The sequence below is a fragment of the Panulirus ornatus genome, chromosome 64 (genome assembly GCF_036320965.1).
Source record: "Panulirus ornatus isolate Po-2019 chromosome 64, ASM3632096v1, whole genome shotgun sequence".
NCBI lineage: Eukaryota > Metazoa > Arthropoda > Malacostraca > Decapoda > Palinuridae > Panulirus > Panulirus ornatus.
Window position 1 is genome coordinate 3,471,924 of NC_092287.1, and position 22,788 is coordinate 3,494,711.

Here is a 22,788-nt window from a genome sequence, read left to right on the forward strand (position 1 = left end):
GGGATGGTGGTGTTGATACTGGTGATTTGGAACTTTGGCTCTTCCCCCGCTAGTCGTGGTGTAGCACAATGCCAAGATATCTATTCCAGGAAGCTGAAACTTTGCCAGGATAGATAGGCACAAGAGTCTGGCAGGGGACGAGAATGTGATAGTTGTGGTGTGGTCCAGCAGCGGGAGGCTCGCTGTGTTGGCAGCTGTGGCAGGCGAATTGAGGTAAGTCACGTGCCTTTTGGGAGAGCCAGGTCACATGACTAGTCCCTCGTGAGGGTCCAGGTGAAAGTTGCCTTAAAAAAGAGGGGAAGAACAGCCTGGCTTGGAGGTAGAGACAGAGAGGGGAGGGAAGAATGAGACTTAAATTCCCGGCAACTTTGGTACAATGTGTTTGTTAACACCTGATATTTTGTACTTAAGACCAGTAGAGGGACTACATCATAGGCGAATAGATGATACTAGTGGCTTATAATCCAAATTAGAATCCTCAAAGGATCATTACAAACACTTGATGCGGTAATCTATTGTCATGAAAACAAGCGATGAAAGGTTTTGAATATGTCGTTAAAATATACCGTCAGCAGACTACTGTAATACTAGTTCCCGTCAGGGGTAAGTAGGTCGTTTGTGACCACTTCACTGAAAGGCTCCTCAGTGGATAGAACTCTAAACGAGACTGTTGTTTCTAAGGCAAAGACGAACTGTGAATACGAAAACATTTGTAGGATGGTTGACTTATTTGATACATCCGTACGACCATTGAACGTGAGGGTAAGACTTAAGTCTGATGTGACCTTTTTGACCCATTACCTGACCTTTTAAGGTCATATCAAATTATAATTTCATACACAAGGAGATAGAGACACCCTCGCATCACAACGTATATTTGCATAACTATTTAACTGACAAAACTCACTTAACTACGTAGCCAATACAAAAAATGTCAACCAGTAATTAGATATTTCCCTCTGAAAACCAAAGTCAAATCCATCATCGGTCATATATTTACACCAAAATTTCCATGAGCATCTCACTCATAGTGTCGAGGTGGCGAACACCGGCTGGCTTACGACAGGCCCCTCAGGGGCTCCATAACCAAATTTATCACCCAAAAAAATCATGAGTTGGCAAGGAGCTCAGTGATGTCATAACCTAAGGTGATGTCAAGCCAGCATACGTGACAAATGATTGTTTTATGATGTCCAGCCGGTCTGACGTAAGAAGGGGACGATGAGAACAACGTATCCCGTAGTTTTTACTTCATATCTTTGTTTTCATTTTCTTATCATGTTTCCTCTGTGTAGTTCACTCTTTTGTGGTGCAGTTCGCTTTTCACCCTTTTTCTAACTTTTCATCTTGTCAAGCCCATTCTTCCTCTCATCCTCGCTACATTTTTTTTTTACCTCCCTTTGTGTTTGTCTTTCCCAGTGCCTTCCTCATGCGTTTCGTTTCTTTCTCTTTTACCTTACATCGACATTTCCCTGCCACTTTCTTCCCCTTTGCTATTTTTTCCTCAGTTTTTTCTTCTACCGTCTATCTTTACCAACCTGCTTTCCTCCTAACCTGTCTTAATTTCACTACAAGACAATAATAAAACCAACACAAGATAATGTGTATAAGTAAATTTCGATACTCGAATAAGAAAATCTAGAGTTTAATAGAATGGTGAAAAAGTGAAAAAATGAAGTAAAAATTGATAGTTGTTGATGTCCTTATATGAAAAAAGTGGCTGTAGTTTTCCTTTCTTCAGTTCGGCAAAATAACTCCAAAGTGCCTCAATTTTACTCGCGTCTTTAAACCGTAAATTGCCAAGAAAATGTTGAATGGGGGCTAGGAGGGAGGTTGCTTCAATTGGGAGGATTCCCATCTGATTTCCCTTTCAGCTAGAGTGAAGTGATGAGAGTAGGAATCAATGTAAAGCCAAGCTTGTTTCAATAATAGGAAACTAATTTGAATATCTGTGCATTTTAATGAATAAATGTTTAATCTAGTTCAGCAGAATACCCAACTTGACTGCAAGATGAACAAAGAAAATATATTAAAAAAAGAAAAGCACAGAAAAGCTCATTAAGATTTATCATTAAAGAAATGGTAGTCAGAGGAATCGTGCTTTTCAATAGCATTCTTGTTTAGAAGACAGGCAATTAAGGACTAAAAGCACTAGCTAAATGTCTAAGTAGTTTCCACATAGTGTAGCCATTGTGGAAACTGTTTACAAACTTTACCTCAGTGTTTTGGTGGTATTGTATTTTCCTGACGCATTGCTATAAATATCGTGCATTTAAGTGGCAGTGTTCACTCTCACTCAGCTGATTTTGCAGCAGATGTTGTCTGATTTGTGTTGTAAGCGTTATGAACAGTCAGGTTTGTGGAAGGTATGTTGACGGCATACATAAGTCACTGGTTTATGGACTGAGTCTTGAGGGTGGGTGTGTGGGAGGTAGTGTCAGAGTAACGACCACTTGCCTTAAGACAACGAGCTTGCTTTACTGTGAAAACCTACATCCATAAAGTATAGCGCAGTAATGCTGATGGCCAAGCCCGACAGTCAAGACAAAATAGGTAATAAGCAGTGCAGCTGACTGAGGAGGACCTTCGTTTTTCCCAATAATGAACGGTCTAATCAGGGAATAGAATGTCACAGGAAAAAATGCTGTGAAGATCCAAGTGTGAAAAGAACTAGGCGAGACTTGGTGTTTTGCCCCGTCAGCCGCATCATAGGTGATCACAAGAGACTAATACGCTGGTTCAGCAGCGAAGTCCCCGTAAGGTAAGCTGAATAGTGTTTGTCATTAAACTTTAGAGTAACCTGTGGCTTATTTATGACATAACTATAACATACTTGTTCCTCTTGTATTATTATTATTATTATTATTATTATTATTATTATCATTAGTAGTGGTAGTAGTAGTAGTAGTAATAGTTGCTATAGTAGTTGTGGTGGTAGCAGAAGTAGTTGTTCTGTTGTGACCGCAGGGAAAAGGTCCCCAGGAATTTACGGCCTTCAGGGACAGTACTGTAGTGGGATATGGGATTAGGCCAGAGAGGGCGCGCGAGACCTTGAGATCTTAAGCAGTGAGGAGGGAGGAGGCGTGCGAGACGGTCAGGTCCTACTTGTCCCCAGGGGTGGTATCTGTGGCCCGTGTTCCTCCCCAGTCTTTACAGTTAACGTCAAGTTTACGGTGTGTGTGTGTCACGATTTCTGCTTCTGACAATTCTGTGTCTCGTTTCCACTCATTCCACACCAACATGTACACTTCTGTCTGGACGGAGAAATAGTGTGACCTTGCGAGGAAAGACGATCCAGTGAAGGACAAAGTCATACAGCCTACCACTTAGGAAGGTTAGGCTAGGCTTCGCCGCTGGTGGCATAATGCGTAGCGAGAGTGAAGCGGAGGTTGAAAGCAATCGTTTACGATTTCGTACTTTCAGAGATGTTGCATCGGATAACAGTTAAATCGCTAAGCAGTTGGTGTGTAGAGATGCATCAAAATGTGTTGTTTCCTTAAGTGTGGAGGAGCGTTACAGGAGTGGTGATGCGTAGGCTGGCTCAGACTCAAGGCTCTGGCCTGAGTCACTCGCTGTGCGGGGTAATGGCTGGTCACGGTGAGTCAAGTGTCGAGTTAACAACTCTTGACAGTTGCTTGCCCGTATGCCCAGTGACGGGATATTTTGCGTGACTTACCGTGTGATTTGCATGTACATCATCATCATCCGGTAATGTGACAAATCAGGTATTCAAAATGTGACATCGATTTTGTCGTGTCAGACCAAAAATTGTGATTTTAACGCATGATTTTGGAAGTTTTAAGCGTGTATTGATGATTATTGGGCAGCCTTTAATGAATTACTGATAAAACGAAGTCTGTGTAGAATAAAATTGTAAGAGTATTTATTTGGTTTACTGAGTATGGAAAACACATTCCCAATGTGATTCCTTCAATCAGTCATGAAAATAACAAAAAATATATCAAACATTTCAACACATGGCTTTGAAATAACAGAGGTGAGATGGTTTGAATTTACTTCATAAAACCATTTTTCATTTCTAGGGTGGTCAGACAGCTTAACTAACACATGTTCGCACTTCGATCACATTTTTTTTTTTCCCAGCTGTAGGCAAAACTGAGAGATGATGAGGGTTGCAAATTCCATGATGTGTGAGCACAAAAATCGTACAGAGCAGACGCATTCCTCAGTCTGCAGCCATAGCCTCATCACAGCCACTGACTGGCTCGGAGCCAGAGCGTCGGTCAGCCATAATGCACTTCTATCACCTTACCTTTAATCGTTGATACGACCGGATGCGCACGGTTTACACAGCTGATAAAGTAGTGCGCAGCGTAGATAACGTATAATTTTTGCTAAGGGGCACTTCTGGTCGTCAGTTATCGCATATTTTCATAGAACGTATTGTTGTTGGATACCCAGTCTTGGGATATTGAGTACGATGATTTAGCAATGCTATCATTAAAAAGCCAGAGTTGGATGACAGTGAATATGGTAGGTAAAGACAATGAACAGGATAACAGGAATAATTGAATTGTAAATTCGAGTAAGATAGCAAGAATGAAATAAGTTGCCTTCATATTATTATAACGAATTGAAAATATGACGAAACGGTAGCACTATTCTAAGCAGAGGTTGTGAGTGCTATAATTGGATTCGGATAAGATTTAGTTGCCTAGCTTTCATATAGTTTCCTGCTATAGATTAAGATATTACAGCCGAATTTCATCGTGACATAGGAATATGTTAGTCAGATATAATATAGATGTTTACCAGGTTTTCGCTTTTTGAATTAAACATCGTTACGCACAGAAGTCTTGAGGTCAGAGGTGTAGAAATGAATTTGAAAATAGCTGGCTTTAGAACATGGAGGGAAGGAAGATGAAAAGAATATGCGTATAGTGTACGTAGGGCTTATAAATCCAGCCCCCTAAAGTAAGGCCGGCAGTCCAGACAGGGAGGGTTTATGATCGTTTCTAGGTGTCACTTTAACACTCAGGAGGTAGGACTATATATATATATATATATATATGCACACTCAAATAAAGTGCGATCATAGCCTAGAGGTAGCGCTCTCTCCTATTGCACAGGGGTGTCAGGTTCGATCCTGGCCGTTGGAGGTTTGTACCATATATATATATATCAAAGAGTTGTTTTGCTTTACCGTTGCTGTATTATTTACTTTAACATGATGTTTGCAGGTGTGGGTAGATGTATATGGTCGTATTGATCTGCCAGTACACAGTTCTTCATCATGCTGGCCGGAATTAACAAAAAGCTACTCCCCCTGAAGATGCACTACTTCTTCAAGCAAGGAGGTGATTTTTATTACACAGGTGTAAATTCAGGAGGCACATGGCGTAAATTTCTAGAGTGACAGTCTTTTGTGGTTTTATGAGTCAACAAAACTCGATAAAGGATACTTAATTTGAATTTAAAGTTTCTTGTGGTGAATTTGAATGCAAGTCTAAGCATATTTTGTTCCATGAAATTCAGGCATGAAGTCTCATTATGGCTTAGATTTGCCATGTGGTCTCGTTAACGTATGTTGTGAGAGATATGGCCGGTGAGGTCAGTTGATGCAAGACGCATGCTGGTGTGAATTAAGTAAGAGTGGATCTTATAAACGAAGCAGTCACTCAGGATGATCTTGCAGTATCTAGTGGTTTGGTAACATTTTTTTTTTTTTATATGAAACTTAATGAAAGTCTACCCTCTTTAGGTTCATTAAGCATTCATTCCTAGATGCTCAAGCATTAATACACATTTTCTTTCCAGTTGTGAACCAAATGATGCTCAAGCATTATTACACAGATTTTTTTTCCAATTGTGAACCAAATGATCTAAATGAAAAAGCATTATGCATATTCCATCCAGATTTGCCAGTCATTTTAATGGAATATTGTGCTTAATGTGTGATGTATTAATGCTGTGCACACCATGTGTAATTTACGTTTGGTAGTTAACATCAAGGATTTCATCCATAACTTTAGGGAATGAAAACTGAAGAGGTAACCTTATCCAGTTGTAATATTTCAGAACATTTCACTTTTAAACCCGATGTTGTGGTGAAGACAACTTGATTTATGGCGTAGAATTGTTTGGTTGTAATATTCAAGGGGTTTTGATCTCCAATGAGGGAGTCTTACTTCTTTTGAGTGACGCAGTGGGATGATCCGGCGATGGTAAACTGACGGGTCTCATCCCCCACAGGCATCGCATTCTTCCCCTTCCTGCCGGCGCTGGTGCGGCAGAGGGGTGTATCTACAGGAGGAGTCGGTCTCATATGGACTGTGTCGCCCCTAGCAAGCCTCACGTCCAGCATGGTGGTGGGCACGGTGGCCGACACCTTCAGGATCCACAGGGCGCTCTTCCTAGCGGGTGTGAGCGTCCTCACGGCTTCCGTCATCACCTTCTTCCTCCTCCCCGGTGTCCCCAAAGCCCCTGGCGCCGAGGCTGAGGTCACCCTCTCTCTCCGGTGTCCCTACAGCAACAGGACGCTGGTCATGTGTCAGAATGCGTCCGCGGGTCGCGGTGGCTTCGATTTCACATCGCTAAAGGAGAAGAATCCTGACCATACACTCGGCGGGGATGATGAGGAGGCTAAAGCAAGATGTACTTTGCAGTGCAGCATCTCGCAGAGAAGAGACTCGACCAGGGCGGCGGCTCTTGCTGGTGAGAGATTGGGATTCGTGTCCAACCTGACTCTTGATTTGAGTCCTGACACCTCACCATACAGTGTTGATGATGGTGGTGAAGGTAACTGTACGCTCATCACCAACATCAACTCTTCATCAGTGTCCCAGACTTCCAATATCACTTGTGGGACAGAATACGATGCGTCTTGCGTATCTGAGTGTCACATGCACGACGGCAGTGGTTGGAACGAAGTCTCCTTGGGAGAACTGACGGTGTCCGTGGAATTCTGGTTGATGTTCCTGTTTTGCCTGTTCATGTACGGCGGGGCCAGCGCCACGGATGCTATGGCGGACACAGTCTGCTTCTTCCTGCTGGAGGAGGACCGACACAAGTACGGGCACCAGCGTGTGTGGGGCAACATCGCCTGGGGCATCGTTGGAGTCGTCAGCGGGGCGCTAGTGGATCTCTTCTCTGTCGGACGGTCACACGTCAACTTCACGCCGGTCCTGGTGCTGTGCAGCGCCTTCCTCTTCTCTGGTCTTCTCGTTTCGTCAAGGATTAAGTTCCGCCTCCCCACGAAAGAGAAGCGGAAGGCCAAACACATCGGAAAACTCCTGTGTTCCACACCGATGGTCATATTCCTGGTGGGTTGCTGCTGTTTGATTTTCTCTTGTATCATATGTCAGTAAAAAATTTTCCTGAGTACTGTTTGATGTTTTCTGCTTGGTGATCTTCTTGGTATGAACAAGAGGTTGTAATTACTTGAGAGTGGCATGATTAGGGGCTTGTTCACTTAAGCCCCCAGTCGTGTTAGTGCTTGCAGTGTATATCTTGCAGATTACATATATATATATATATATATATATATATATATATTTTTTTTTTTTTTTTATACTTTGTCGCTGTCTCCCGCGTTTGCGAGGTAGCGCAAGGAAACAGACGAAAGAAATGGCCCAACCCCCCCCATACACATGTACATACGTCCACACACGCAAATATACATACCTACACAGCTTTCCATGGTTTACCCCAGACGCTTCACATGCCTTGATTCAATCCACTGACAGCACGTCAACCCCTGTATACCACATCGCTCCAATTCACTCTATTCCTTGCCCTCCTTTCACCCTCCTGCATGTTCAGGCCCCGATCACACAAAATCTTTTTCACTCCATCTTTCCACCTCCAATTTGGTCTCCCTCTTCTCCTCGTTCCCTCCACCTCCGACACATATATCCTCTTGGTCAATCTTTCCTCACTCATTCTCTCCATGTGCCCAAACCATTTCAAAACACCCTCTTCTGCTCTCTCAAAAAAAAAAAAAAAAAAAAAAATATATATATATATATATATATATATATATATATATATATATATTTTGGAAAGAGGGGCAAGTATGAAGTCTGTTGGGGATGAGAGAGCTTGGGAAGTGAGTCAGTTGTTGTTCGCTGATGATACAGCGCTGGTGGCTGATTCATGTGAGAAACTGCAGAAGCTGGTGACTGAGTTTGGTAAAGTGTGTGGAAGAAGAAAGTTAAGAGTAAATGTGAATAAGAGCAAGGTTATTAGGTACAGTAGGGTTGAGGGTCAAGTCAATTGGGAGGTGAGTTTGAATGGAGAAAAACTGGAGGAAGTGAAGTGTTTTAGATATCTGGGAGTGGATCTGTCAGCGGATGGAACCATGGAAGCGGAAGTGGATCATAGGGTGGGGGAGGGGGCGAAAATTTTGGGAGCCTTGAAAAATGTGTGGAAGTCGAGAACATTATCTCGGAAAGCAAAAATGGGTATGTTTGAAGGAATAGTGGTTCCAACAATGTTGTATGGTTGCGAGGCGTGGGCTATGGATAGAGTTGTGCGCAGGAGGATGGATGTGCTGGAAATGAGATGTTTGAGGACAATGTGTGGTGTGAGGTGGTTTGATCGAGTAAGTAACGTAAGGGTAAGAGAGATGTGTGGAAATAAAAAGAGCGTGGTTGAGAGAGCAGAAGAGGGTGTTTTGAAATGGTTTGGGCACATGGAGAGAATGAGTGAGGAAAGATTGACCAAGAGGATATATGTGTCGGAGGTGGAGGGAACGAGAAGAAGAGGGAGACCAAATTGGAGGTGGAAAGATGGAGTGAAAAAGATTTTGTGTGATCGGGGCCTGAACATGCAGGAGGGTGTAAGGAGGGCAAGGAATAGAGTGGATTGGAGCGATGTGGTATACCGGGGTTGACGTGCTGTCAGTGGATTGAATCAAGGCATGTGAAGCGTCTGGGGTAAACCATGGAAAGCTGTGTAGGTATGTATATTTGCGTGCGTGGACGTATGTATATACATGTGTATGGGGGGGGTTGGGCCATTTCTTTCGTCTGTTTCCTTGCGCTACCTCGCAAACGCGGGAGACAGCGACAAAGTATAAAAAAAAAAAAAAAAAAAAAATATATATATATATATATATATATATATATATATATATATATATATGTGTGTGTGTGTGTGTGTGTGTTCAAGACCTCCCCCCTCAAATGCCCTCCATCATAACTGTCATATGACCTTTGAACATGTTGGTCCGACCCATACTCATGACTGGCTGATCAAAGGTCACGCTGTCATTAGAGTTGTACCATCATGATCAAGTGGTCGCGACGTCACGCTTGAGGAGTTCAAACCTAACACACACACACACACACACACACACACACGTGCTCCTCCGCCCACAGTCAACCGTGGTTGTCGTTGGTGCTGTGACGGGGGTGACGTGGACGTACCTCTTCATCGTGGCTGAGGACGTGGCGCTGGCCTGGGACCCAGGTTTCCCACACGTGAAACTCCTGCAGGGACTGATGGTGGCAAGCACGACCTTCCTGGGCGAGGTGCCTTTCATGGTGCTCTCAGGTGAGCAATAAATTATGAACAGATTTTTTTTTATAATAATTTCATGTGACGAGATATGATAAGGTATTAGCGTTATGGGTTTATATACAAATCATCTCGCCTTAGCCTTACGTCAGCAGTTCTCTTCCTTCTTTACGACAGAATAATACTTTTCTTCAAGTGTACATTGATACTGTCCTAGGCTTGTATATTGTCCTAGGCTTGTATATTGTCCTAGGCCTAGTATACTGTCCTAGGTTTGTATATTGTCTTAGGCCATTATACTGTCCTAGGCTTGTATACTGTCCTAGGCTTGTATATTGTCCTAGGCCAGTATACTGTCCTAGGATTGTACATTATCCTAGGCCAGGATACTGTCCTAGGCTTGTATATTGTCCAAGACTTCTATATTGTCCTAGGCCTGTGCTGCAACTTCATGGAAGTTTGGGCACGGTATATGGGCCAGATGGCACGCGCCTCTAGTGCATAGCATCCTCTCCAGTTACTCCAGTGATCGTGGTTAATGGAGCAAGCTCTTCCTCTTATCTTGTCGTCACTGGCGTTCCTCAGGGTTCTCTCCTGTTTCCTTCACGTTTTCTTTTAACGAATGATCATCTCCCTTCAGTCTCTAACCCTTTTTGCTCTTGTGCCAAGTGTCACTCTACACCTCATTTTCCTTTCCTTCTCTCTCAGATATTCGATCTTTCTTTCTCGCACTAAACATTTTTTTCTCTTAATCTAGGCCTGTGCAGCGGCTTCAAGTGGGGGGAGCAGTAATGTGATTCAATTCAGCAGTTCAGAAACAGTTACTCCCTGTATCTTTTTAATCTCTCGTTTCCTACCGTCAAATTTCAGATGACTATTATCATTCCACCATACAATAACATTAGCATGTTAGGCATAACCATATCCTCCACTCTGTCTTGCAGACACCCAATACTGAAGATCACAAAATGTGTCCTCAAAAGTCGTAAGTAACTGCAGATGTATGTTAATCTAGTGGAAGCTACTATGTACCTTATTGTGGTATATTACACATATATATACCTATCATAATGTACTCGGGTCCCTGAATAAAGTCAGTCAATCAATCAACTATTCTTGAATGAACTTCGTGAGCGAGGTTGCTATCCAGAAATGGCTTACGTTTTGCACCACAGCATTGTTTAAAGGCGGTAGCCCAGGCTTAGGCAACACGGCAGTCATATGTACTTTTCGTAAGGTTAGTGGGCCGCCAGTTACCGGACCCTCAGATTAATTAATACATCTCGCTCTTCGACTCTCTCCTGTTTAGCGTGGATCATCAAGAAACTTGGCAGTATCATAACGTTCGCCATGTCGCTGATGGTGTTTTCCCTGCGTTACTTCCTCATCTCGTGGGTCACCAACCCCTGGTTCTTCCTGCCCATCACCCTCCTGCATGGACTCTCGTTTGGGGTTTTCTTCCCCAACATGACCACCTACGCTAGCCTGATGGCTCCCAAGGGCTGCCAGGCTACGCTGCAGGGGATCCTCAAGGCCACCTTCACAGCAGGTTAGGGACGTGTGCTTTTGCCTTCGGTTACTGTGGTTTGTCTTAGTGGTGTACCGACCCTAGTGTTCTCAAGCGGAACTTTTTAATCGGTCATCGTAAGTCGTGATTTAAAGTAGTGAATGATTAATTGATGAGGCTGATGATAGATTAATGATGATAGATTAATGAGACATGGCTATTAGCCGCCCTAATTGGTGAGTGTAAGTAGCAGTGTATTTATGAAGTCCGCCCTTATTGGTGAGAATGTAAGTAGCAGTGTATTTATCAAGTATCTGTTCATAGGAAACAGTTATTCATTCAGGGAATTGGAAATTAAAGTATACACACACTACATCCATTAGATTCATGTTTCTTATAGGCCTCACTGAAAATGATAGGACATCCGGGACTTGAAAAGTACAATTGTGCATCCAGACAGTGTCATGATGATGTTCCTTAGGCTTGGGTGCGCCAGTTCGTCTCCTACACACGCCCATAAAGCGTGGTTCATGTGACCCTCCTTCACTTTGGTGTCCCTCTGTACTCTCTATATTGCCAAACAGGTGGGCACATATTCAGTACCCTGCAAGGTTCCTCCAGCAATCCCTGTTTCTTAAAATGTCCTAGCCTGTGCTCATGAACACCACAATTCTCCAGCAATCCCAGGTTCTCAAAGTGTCCCAGCCAGTGCTCACGAACTCCACAATAGAGTTCTGCAGGCAGTCAATAACTCGTTTACAGTCAGGTCTTTATGTTCCAATGCAATGAGGTTGGTACCGGTCCCTAATCCGTTTTCCATGGCAGGTTTGTCTGTGGGAGGGATGGTGGGCGGCCTGCTGTTCCAGGTGGCTGGGGGCTCGAAGACTTTCCAGTACATGAGCCATTTCATCACCGGCTACACGCTGTTCTTCGTCACTGTCCAGCTGCTCATCCACCAGCAAGACCCGAAGGATCGTCCAGGTAAGGAGGGATGATCTATAGTTCTCAGTTCTCTGCCACTGTCCAGGCATTAGTGGGTTTCTTATGAGGTAGAACCTGGTCTCTGAATTGGCTGGTCTGAGGCAGTCTTTCCTCCCCGGCCTGACAAGTCATATATAGAGCTGGGTGAGTAAGTATAGACTTCACTGCTTCGGAACCATCCTCGTATTACAGTGAAATGATTAAGATACATTTGATTAAAGAAAACGAAAACAAGTGATAAACGTCCTCATTTTCTTTCTTATTTACGAGTGTGACGCACTGTCGTATTACTGTGACTCGCTGCTGGATTTATCTAATGTGTTTTCCTTGAATAGATCAAGAAAATAAGCATCTAGCATGAATCTAGCAAGTGTTGATCTTAGGCAGCCTGAACGTTGCCCAGGCGTTCTAGTATTCTTTTATGAATATCGCTAACTTGACGCTTTATTTATGACAACGACTCCTTGATCTTCCCAGCAGCTGACGTGGAAGGGTATCCTGCCACAGGGAAGACCGACTCTGACCTCGCGCCACAACTGTGCCACACCGAAGAACAACAACAAACCACAGCCAATCTCTAGAAGGGATCCACAACACACTGAAAGTTTCGCTGATTCTTTACGCCCTGAAAATTCAGCCAGAGTAACTGTCCTTGAGATTAGTGCAGTATTTCTCGATGTCGACTATGGTGATGTTTCACTTATATATGTAAACGATACTTTGTTCAGTGACACACAAGAGCCCAGGTGAACACACCGATCTAGTCTCAAGGTGCTTCTTGTCCAAATCGAAAGTGTACAAGTCGTCTTTATCCATTCTCTAGGTAAGTTTTGCAACATACGCCACAGTGTTAGGTGATTGATGGTAGATTTATTTGCTCCTCCTTAGTAGCATAATATTTGAACTGTAGTAATGAAATCCTGACATACTTTGTTCAGATGTTAGAGTGATTCTTGAGAATTTCTGAATTAGGGAAGTAGTTTTCTTCTGTTATATCTTCAGCTGCCATGTGCAATGCACCGAAACAACAGCTCCCTATCCAAAATTCAGGCCCTACAGATCTTTCCATGGTTTACCCCGGACGCTTCACATGCCCTGGTTCAGTCCGTTGACTCAACCACAAAAAAAAGTCACATACGTAAGGGAGATCGCGCCACACCACGATTTCGACATGGCGTGACGTCTGGCATGTATGCGAGGTATCCTGACTGTGGTGGCCTGGCGACGGAACGTTTTGGTCGAGGAGCAAGTGTGCGCTTTGTAGATTTATTTAGTTTTCTATGTCATTATTAGTAGTATTGGTTTTTCTTTGTCTTTATTAATAGTATTGGTTTTTCTCTGTCTTTATTAATATTCTTGATACTGGTTTATATGAAGATACCCATAATAATCGGTAGAGAATGGGTTAGCCGGGTGTAATAATATAAATTAGTATCTCCATTTTCTCTTTGCCTAAGTCGCGCGTGTTGCCGAAACATAAACATCAGAAGATTTTTAAAAATATCTCATTAACTTATTACATCACGGCTTTTAAGTAACTTCAAACTGTCGCGCAGAGCATTTTTTTTCAATGTAATAAGTTTTTTTTTCCACGCCGCTATTGATTAACGTCTATTGTAAGATCATTGTTATCGTTATTTTCATTGTATCATAATTGGCATTAGTTTGAACCTTGGTAGAATTATTTCTCATAGAATCGTAATTATCATTATCTCAAGTCAGTCTTTGAATCTTAGTTGCATGATTATGAGGGCTAGGTGAAAAAGGACTTCATTACGACATCATCTTCACTATTACTGTACCTTAACCCTCATTTTCAGTAACAATATCTTAATTATACTTCAGTCTAAACCTCATCTTTACTATACCCTTATGTTCACTCCATACTTAATTTTCCTACACGTGTTCTATACACCATCATCACTTCCTCATTATCATTACTATACATCCTTATCTTCACTAAATCCTGTCTTCAAAGTACCCCTGTCTTATCTGAGCTAGCTCCACTGTACTCCCCCACACCCTCGTCTTCGTAGCATCCTTATCTTTGCTAAGATTTAGTGAGAAGAGAAACGGGAGGCTACTTCGACAAGGAGTGAAAAGGCGAACAGGTATGATTTGATAATTACTGTTACTGTCATTTTTGTCTGCATTTATCATTTTGATCTGATACATATCTTGAGCTGTATGTAGTATTACGCCATTATTTTTATTTTTCATTGATAAATTGTATCTTGTTTCCCCCGTAAGTTAAGTAGGAAAATTATTGAGCATAAGGTTAATGGCTGTAATCTTCAGGTAATTGGAGAGGGAAAGATTGTATTTCTCAATGATTATTACTTGCCTGTGATTTGTATGCTACGAGGAACCACAAATTTGAAGTCACCTCCACCACAAATGTACAAATGTAAAGTCTCAATAATAATAATGGTAATGTATGTGGAAGCTCTTATTTATTTGGTTATCTAGGAATTAGACCTATCGACTGTTAAGCCGTTGACGTCACATTTTGTAACAACCAATTGAAAAACTGAACTCATTCCTCAGGTCTTCAGTATCATATACGTAGTTACTGCATGTATGGACCTTGAGTTAATACAGTTTCAGAAATTTCATGGGTTTCCAATGGCTTTTTAAGCTGCGCTCCACACGGAAGCATAGGTGGGTCCCTCTGGGCGAGTAGAAAGGTCGACTGGACGACGCCTTTGTACATCTTTCCCTCCACCTAATGATGCAACCAAAGGACGTTTTCACATGTCGTCTAGACAGTGAGCATGGTAGGCCAGGAATACGTAAAGCGCGGAAGGATTGCGCCATCATTGGACCACCATTCCAGGATGTAGAAATGATAGAAACGTATACATGTTAACAGCGCATCATCGCCTGGGTCGAGCGGTTACAATCGTTCGAAAACGTATATGTGTCTCGTCGCGCGAAGATGTAGGCTAAATTTGTATATGTCACTGCTGTGAGACTTACGGTTCGGTACTTAGGCGTAGCAATTTTAGATCTGGTTTACTGGTGAAATGATAGCATAAACCGACAAGACATGAGTTGACATGCGGTGTAATCATCACATCGCCGAAGAAGGAAGTCCGACTTCAGTTTAAAGCCAGATGATGTAACGTTATTGCGCCACGTACGATGATTAATTTTGATGCTGCATGAAATAAAGAATAATTGCAAAAGAGAGGCACTGGTTGCGTAATGAATATCTTTGTTTATCTTACGGTCAAGAGCAATACGTTTATGGTGTACTGCGGCAACGGCACTCAGGGCTCACAGGCCAGAGCAGTTGCCATAACCTCTTCCGACTCGGTAAGAAGCGCTCGATACCCGGCCGTCTTAAGGTATTTCTCGTGTTTCTGTGTTAGTACACATGACAGCTGGTCTTCGATGGTTTAGATGGAAGGTATTTTGGTCGTGTTACTTGTGTGCTTATCATGATTGTTGTGCAGTGTGCATAAGTGTTGAACAGTGAATACAGTTCCGAAAATTTCGGCAAAGCTCCCTACAGTTTTGATAGAAAACGGATTCGTGAGATGGTTAACTCCTGTGAAGTTATTGTTGAAAGAAGTGAACTTGATGTTATATATGGCTCACAGGGAAGGAATGGTTAGTCGTTACAATTTTAAGGACTTGATAACAGCAAGGAACATAAGAGAGACGTCCAAGTAACAACCTTTTCTTTACATTTATTACAAAAGATGTTCAAGAAAGCTGTGTTTAATGTTGAAATACATGGTAAGTGACTTGGAAGAAGATCATTAGGTCTTATCGCACATGATTTAAAGCAACAGAGAATTCGGTGACGTACAGTTAACCCGGCGTCGCATAGAAAGGAAGCTACGAATCTCATGGTAAAACACGTATATATGCTGTACAGTTAATACCTGTTGTTAAAGACACCGAGAAGTGAGACCCTTGTTTCCAAATTGGTATAGATGGAATAATCAATTTAACTTGAAGTGTTTTACATAAAGACTAAAACAAGAATAGCAGTGATCGTTTCACGTTGTAGGCACGCGAACCATGGATAAGGTACAGGAGTTTTACTGAACTGTACATAGAGACTTGAAGACGGTGGGATATTTGAGACTATTATCGTAATAGCTGAATCGTAAGCAACAGTTATCTAAGTCTTGCTGCTTACTAAGTTTCTGACCTGATTCTTCGATAGAATCCTTGACTACATTTTTTTTTTTTTCCTAGATATGGATGAACAATGTAAATGGTTTTGTGAAGTTTAGTTGCTTGTTTGGTGCACAGAGGATAAAAAATACAATTGGTATTTAGATATTATTCTTTTATCCATAGGACAAATGTTTCCTCCCATTGCTAAACTGTCACGGAAGTCCATATTATTGGCGTCTTTCTTGCTGCAGCTGTGAAGACTTAAACGATACTTTGATATAGTCCAGATTAATTAGTACAGTTAAGGCAAAATGCTGGTTGGACCGCTACGTTTAATTTTTTTTTTTTTTCAAAGTTAATCTAATCCTCCTATGAAGTCGTTTCTTGTATTATACATTAAGAAGTGGTGTCGTCATCGGCTCTGCATCCCGTAATTATCTTAAAAAGCGGTAGCGTTCAAGGGGTTCCACAAGGGACAACCTTTGGCGTATTGCCTCCATCTCTCGAATTGTCTCTGTCATATGAACTCTGTAAACATCTTTATACGTTTTGTGGTGAATATTCCGTTTTAGAACCGGTATTATTAATCTGTAGACAAGAACGTTTCGTAAGTTTAAGCTTCCTTTAGAAATATTTTTAAACCATCTGTTGTCATGAGTGCCGCTTCTATTTTTTGTTTTCAAATATCTTGACTTAGAGGATGTCTTGATTCGAGCATGACCCTTGAGCATATCAGTATGACTGGGTATTATTAGCCTGGCGACCTGACCCCTTGAAAGTCATGCCTTAAGCACTTTTTCGTTGATCTTCAAGAAATTGACCACAGAGATGATGTGTTCCAGTCAGCGTGACTCGAGGTTTTTCCCTCACGGGAAGTTGATTACAGTGAACCATCGCGCGGGCACATCTCTAACACACTCATCATGCAACCACTCCCATCATGCTGCCAGCGTCACGCATGATCCTGCAATTGTGTTGGCTTAAGTGCAGTGTTCTGTTAGTTACCATGTGTACCGAGAGGTTATGGAACTAGAGTGCGCCATGCCTCATACACAAGACTAAGACTTGGTCTAAAGCATTGTGTGCTAATGATTTTGGTGATTTTAATGGCAACTTGCAGTGAACCGTTGTAAACCAAAACCAGATTGTGCTGTAAATTTTCAACTCAAATTGATTGTTTTGACCTCATGTTATCTATAGTCTTAACAGTAGGGTAGACATGATTCATACGTTCTTCATATTACATTTTTCCCAAGCTTGTAGTTTTGTTTCACTCATTTACTTGCGGACAAAAAAAAAATAGCTAATACATTGTACTAAATTTGTAATAGTTTAGATACTTTGCGCAATACTCTTAAGCTACAAAATGTAAACAAAACCTATTAATTTAGATTAGTTATTAATCAGATGAGCCTATATTTATACGTCAGAGGAGCCCAATTAAACGACAGATAGAGATCAGACAGTCAGAAGAGGATCCTAGTAAAGCCCATCCATGCCTGTTCGACTGGAGAGGGAAGGTGAGTGTCGTCGCTCAACCTAACCTAGTGTATCCTAACTTAAGAAAGATTGGAAGAACATAAAAAAAAAGGGTCGGTCTGGGGGATTCGTCATCAGGTTAACTTTTTTTTTTTTTCCGTACCCAGCTGTGACAGAGCGAGATCAACAGAAAGGATAATTCTTTCTGATATAGCTTGATTTAAACTTAGGAAGTAAATAGTGCCATTTCAGATACGATGGCCGAATGTTTTATTAAACATCTATCCACACTGATTCACAGAAAATGACATTTTTGATACAGTTTGAACTGGAAGTCTCGCAGAAGATATTTGGGGAATAGGTTGCTAAGGGGAGGAGAGGCCTCGACTGGCTAACGACCTTTGAATAAAAAAAAGTATAAAAAACGACCGTCAGATCCGCGGCGCTTGTTAAGACGTGATTCCAAGATGATGATGCGTGGATCTGTGGTGAATATAATGCTATATGTAGAGCATACAGTTTTGAGACTGAGCACTGTAGTATATATTCTTCGTTTATTCATCCAAACGCCGAAACCTACCTTATTAACTCGATTGTGCTTACTTAACCAAGGATCGTACCGTCGTACTCAAGTGATATTAATGGCCTCGAGGATCGTACCGTCGTGCTCAGGGTTCGTACCGTCTTGCTCAAGGGCATAACGTTAAAATGGATAAGAGACGAAGTTGGCGTACGTAACTCCTGGCCGTGAAGAGAAAATAATTCATGAATTATTCACACACACACACATGTATATATATATATATATATATATATATATATATATATATATATATATATATATATATATAGATAGATAGATATAGATAGATAGATAGATAGATAATGGTAGACATCATAGCGAAACCCAACAACTCAACCAAAACGCGGAGTGGATATTGTGAATATGGCATCTGGGCCGTGAGTGCTGGCTGTCATGTTGCTTGCTGTCAGCTGAAGCCGTTGTTATGCAAGCAAGCAAGCCTCACAGAACTCAGCCGGACGGTACGATGGCTCTAGGACTGAGTGCATGTGACGTGATAAGAAAATTCAATTATCATTCATTCAAACAGTTTGTTAAACTGTTTTGTGGTTGCATCCTGGATAATCTTTTTGTTTTTCAACCCAACCGCATTGGTAGGACTGAATTGTCACTGAGGCGGTGTAGAAAAATATTTGAAACCACCAAGATTTATGCGCATAACAGGTTAACAAAGTTTCATGTGGGAGTAGTGGTCTGAACGTGTCTGTGATTGGCTGCGACATATATGACGTTGTTTGGCGCGAGCAGCCTTTGTGTGTTCGTCAGTAAGAGCTGGATGGTGATTCTGTCGTTTGCTCCCGTATGCAACAGCCCTCCGAATTTCAACAATAGACCTTTTTAATAAGGATGATTGAGTGATCCTTAGATGTGATGATGTGCTCAAGGATCGTACCGTCGTGCTCAAGGGTCTTGCCGTCGTGCTCAAGGATCGTGCCATCGTGCTCAAGGATCGTGCCGTCGTGCTCAAGGATCGTACCGTTGTGCTCAAGGATCGTACCGTCGTGCTCAAGGATCGTACCGTCGTGCTATTTTGGGGGGCGAGGGAGGCATCCCTAAAAGTTACATGTTTTCATGTTTCGAAATTGCATACCTAGCTTTGTGAAAAAATTGCAGTGAATATAATTACATGATTGTTGTAATCATTTATTAGTCAGTTTGAAGAAAATAGTCTATGGGTGAGCCAGTTGACGTGTATGTTACAACTCGCATGAGAACTAATGGAAGTTTCCATTCCTCTGGACCAAGATCCCAAGGGTACCGTTGGAGGTTTAATCGTATAGCTTATTTTTTACCCCAGATGGTTTTCCTTGATGTTGCTGGAATTGGTCGACACTCTCAACTGTTTTGTTCCTTTCGGCGTGCAGACGAACTTTGAGGTCGACCTATCACTCGGGCTTTAGTAACGGTAGGACTTAAATTGGGATGAAGCAGTTCCTCACAGTTTGCTCACCCGCACACACCCACCTTAAAGCCTATGACGCTTAAGTACACATGGGCTGCCCCGTGCTTTTAGTGGCACCCTGAGCACATACGCCTGCGTTAATTATTAAATGACACACCTGAGGATGGGCGGCCATTGCCAAATGCCTAAGCTAGGCTTGACCAGGATAATCTCCCTCCCAGCACACACTTTGGGAGCTCAAGCATTGAATGTTAGACAGGAGGGTGTATTTAGGGATATAGTTTACAGCCACGAGTATACGGGCTCCACTGAGATGTACTTACATCGTGTTGCCATGGCCGTTTTAAGACGTTAGAAGACGACGAAGCATTTCACCACCTAACTTGCACACATGTTCTTAGAAAATGGTGCTTTCATCGCTAAGTTGGGCTATTGTTATCTTGGAGGATGGGTTCATTTGGTCACTTGGACTTCACCCAGCCAAGACATGGTAAGTAGCGTCCATAAGTAACCATGGTGTGCAACATTTGGCTTGGGTTACGTAAAGGTATGAAGCCTGAAATGATTTTGATTCCTCTAGGACAAGTGCCTGTGTTACAGCTTGACGCATAGGTTCGTAATTTCTCGAAATGCTTTATTAAAGTTTATACACACTTCGTTTTATACTCTCTCTCTCTCTCTCTCTCTCTCTCTCTCTCTCTCTCTCTCTCTCTCTCTCTCTCTCTCTCCAACTTTATCAGCTCAAAACGTTGAGAGAGGAGCAGTCGGCTGGCTACTTCTCCGTTCAGCTGTACCAAGAAATTTGACGTCATTTTTTTAGACCCTGAGCAAAAGTGTTCCCAGAAAAGAGATGTTTTGTTCCCTTCATACGTTTTCCCGGGCGTCACGTTCTTGGCTGGTGGGAAGGAAGGAATGTATGTTTGTTGTTGTAACACGTTACGCTTCGTCACGAAGCTGGGGTGTGTTACCGAGACAACCATCTCTTCCCTCCCATTAGTAGTGCAGTTTTACAGTCATTTCTCAATGCCACAAGTGTGCTGTATAGTAGTTATGGACACGAGTTATGTGCATGTTTTATTCATGTGATTTTTTTTCTCATGTGCTTAACTGCTTTATATGTTGTCGATGAAAGTAGACTTTGGTACTTTTTTCATTTATATTTATCAGGTTTTAGAACTATGTAGTTATGAGTTTTATAGTCATAATTATTATATGGTGTTAGACCTTTTCAGTATCATTAGTCACTTCTAATTTGAACAGTGCCTTCAAAATCAGCTTTTTAAAGGTATCTTTTTTTGCCTATTGGGAATAAATGACGTGTGTACATATTTGCAATATATATATATATATATATATATATATATATGTATGTATGTATATATATATAAGATACAAGACATCTTAAAGCCTGCCTCAGTGTTTAGAAAAAAAGAAAAAGAAACCCGGCGTATTTGAACCAACATGGAAGAGTAACTGAAACACTTTACTGTGAAAATATATCAAGTGGACACGAGAGTGGAAAGTTAAAGTGGAAGATTGTGTAGGTTGTTAAACCATGGTAATGTCCAGCGTGGACCAGGGATCCTGTAATAGGAAGAACAGCCTAGACCTCAGAGCACTACGCTGCCTCTGGGTCATGTCTTAAGACGACGTTATAAAGATAATCAAGAAGTGTTGTGAGTTGAAAATGAGACGTAATTGATTACATACTGTAATTTTAGGACTCCCCTTTTTATAGGACTCCTGCAAGGGAAGGAGCGGGTCTCCTTTGGAATGAGGAGCTTCTTAAACGAGATTGTAAATCCTTCCTCTGTCCTTCGTAGTGTACCCTTCTGCTGGCGGAGTCTGGTAACACTAGAATATATATATATATATATATATATATATAACATACAAAGCGCTAACAGCCAGGATCGAACGTGGGACCCCTCGTGCAAGAGGCAGGCATGCTAACCGCTAGGCTAGCATGCCTTACCGTTAGCATGCCTGCCTCTTCACGAGGGGTCCCAGGTTCGATCCTGGCTGTTGGAGCTTTGTATGTTCTATGAAGGTGCCCGTTCATATACACTTTATTCGTATATATATATATATATATATATATATATATATATATATATATATATATATATATATATATATATATACATATATATATATATATATATATATATATATATATATATATATATATATATATATATATATATATATATTCAGGAAGGTATTGTAAATGACTGTTTTAAAGTGAAATATATTGTTTCCATGCGGATAAAACCAGTATTGGGTGAAATTATATAAATATATAGATTATTGTAAGAAGACTTAAATTATAGAAAGAAGATGATGAAGACGTGGGCTTGAGCAATATGGGGGTGTGCAAAGACAAATATAGTAAAGTGAGTCTTAGTTATGGAAAGTATTGGAAAATTCCTTGATGAGTGTCTGAGATAGTTTGGGTATGTGGTGATTAATGACAAAGGATCCCTAAGAAGTTACCAGAGGGGACTCTGTATATAGGTAAGGTGAAAGGAAGGGCATTAGTGGAGCGGAATTGATGGCATATCTGAGGTATGACAGGTAGGGCAGGTGCCCTGGGCGCCACTTGAAGAGGGGCGCCACTCAATAGGTTTGTTATTTGACATAAGTTACCCGATTGACATTTTTAACGGTTTGGTTTTGTGAGATAGAAAATAAACTCGTCTACTTTTCAACTATATTAATATTTTGCAGCTATCAAGTTGCATTACCGTCTCCACGTTACAATTTTGATCAAACAAGTCTTTAACATTTTATATAAATTTAAGTTTGGCCTAACTCTTCAACAGTTTATATAAAGATTACACAGTATATATTTTAATATACATCCCCTGTATGTACATTTTGAATCAAGCCAGGGGCGCAATTTCAGTGCTGGCCATAGGCACCATTTCCCCTAGATACGCCCCTGAGCTGAATGGCTGTATGAAGAGCTTCGTGTCGGCATGTAGACATTCTTACCCGTTCGCTGTGATCGGAAAATGGAGGGAAGTAGCCTAGAGTATAAGAACAAATTCAGTGTAGGTTTGGGTGTATATGATAACCTGTTTGTTTGTTCGTGCCGGGTGGTTCTGGCATGGATGCTGCTGGGCCTCATTCGTGTTAACCACCTTCCTCTGGTATCATAACGCCCTCTTTGCACAGTTTATCGTGGTTACTATTTTAATTTTACGAGGAGAGAGTTTT

At 41.6% G+C, this 22,788-nt stretch overlaps 2 protein-coding genes across 8 annotated transcripts in view; both read left to right on the forward strand.

Moving 5' to 3' along the window:
• On the forward strand, nt 1-14,413 carry LOC139746311 (major facilitator superfamily domain-containing protein 6-like). 5 transcript variants are annotated; one of them, XM_071657432.1, is made up of 7 exons: nt 1-213; nt 5,202-5,318; nt 6,214-7,283; nt 9,342-9,516; nt 10,790-11,029; nt 11,813-11,968; nt 12,446-14,413. In XM_071657432.1, exons 2-7 carry the CDS (start codon nt 5,255-5,257, stop codon nt 12,547-12,549), a joined length of 1,809 nt encoding a protein of 602 aa, XP_071513533.1. In that variant the 5' UTR covers nt 1-213; nt 5,202-5,254; the 3' UTR covers nt 12,550-14,413. The 5 variants fall into 5 exon arrangements, with proteins under 5 accessions (XP_071513533.1, XP_071513535.1, XP_071513531.1 ...); XM_071657434.1 differs by lacking the exon at nt 1-213 and adding an exon at nt 1,972-2,761; XM_071657430.1 differs by lacking the exon at nt 1-213 and adding an exon at nt 3,048-3,173.
• LOC139746312 (major facilitator superfamily domain-containing protein 6-B-like) overlaps nt 12,655-22,788 on the forward strand; it is a 19,754-nt gene continuing 9,620 nt past the window's right edge. Inside the window, exon 1 of one of the 3 annotated variants that reach the window (XM_071657437.1) lies at nt 12,655-12,791. The gene's annotated coding sequence lies outside the window, so the exon portion shown is untranslated. Of the gene's footprint in view, nt 12,792-14,884; nt 15,319-22,788 lie in introns of those variants that run through there. The other 2 variants (XM_071657439.1, XM_071657436.1) reach the window with 2 other exon arrangements.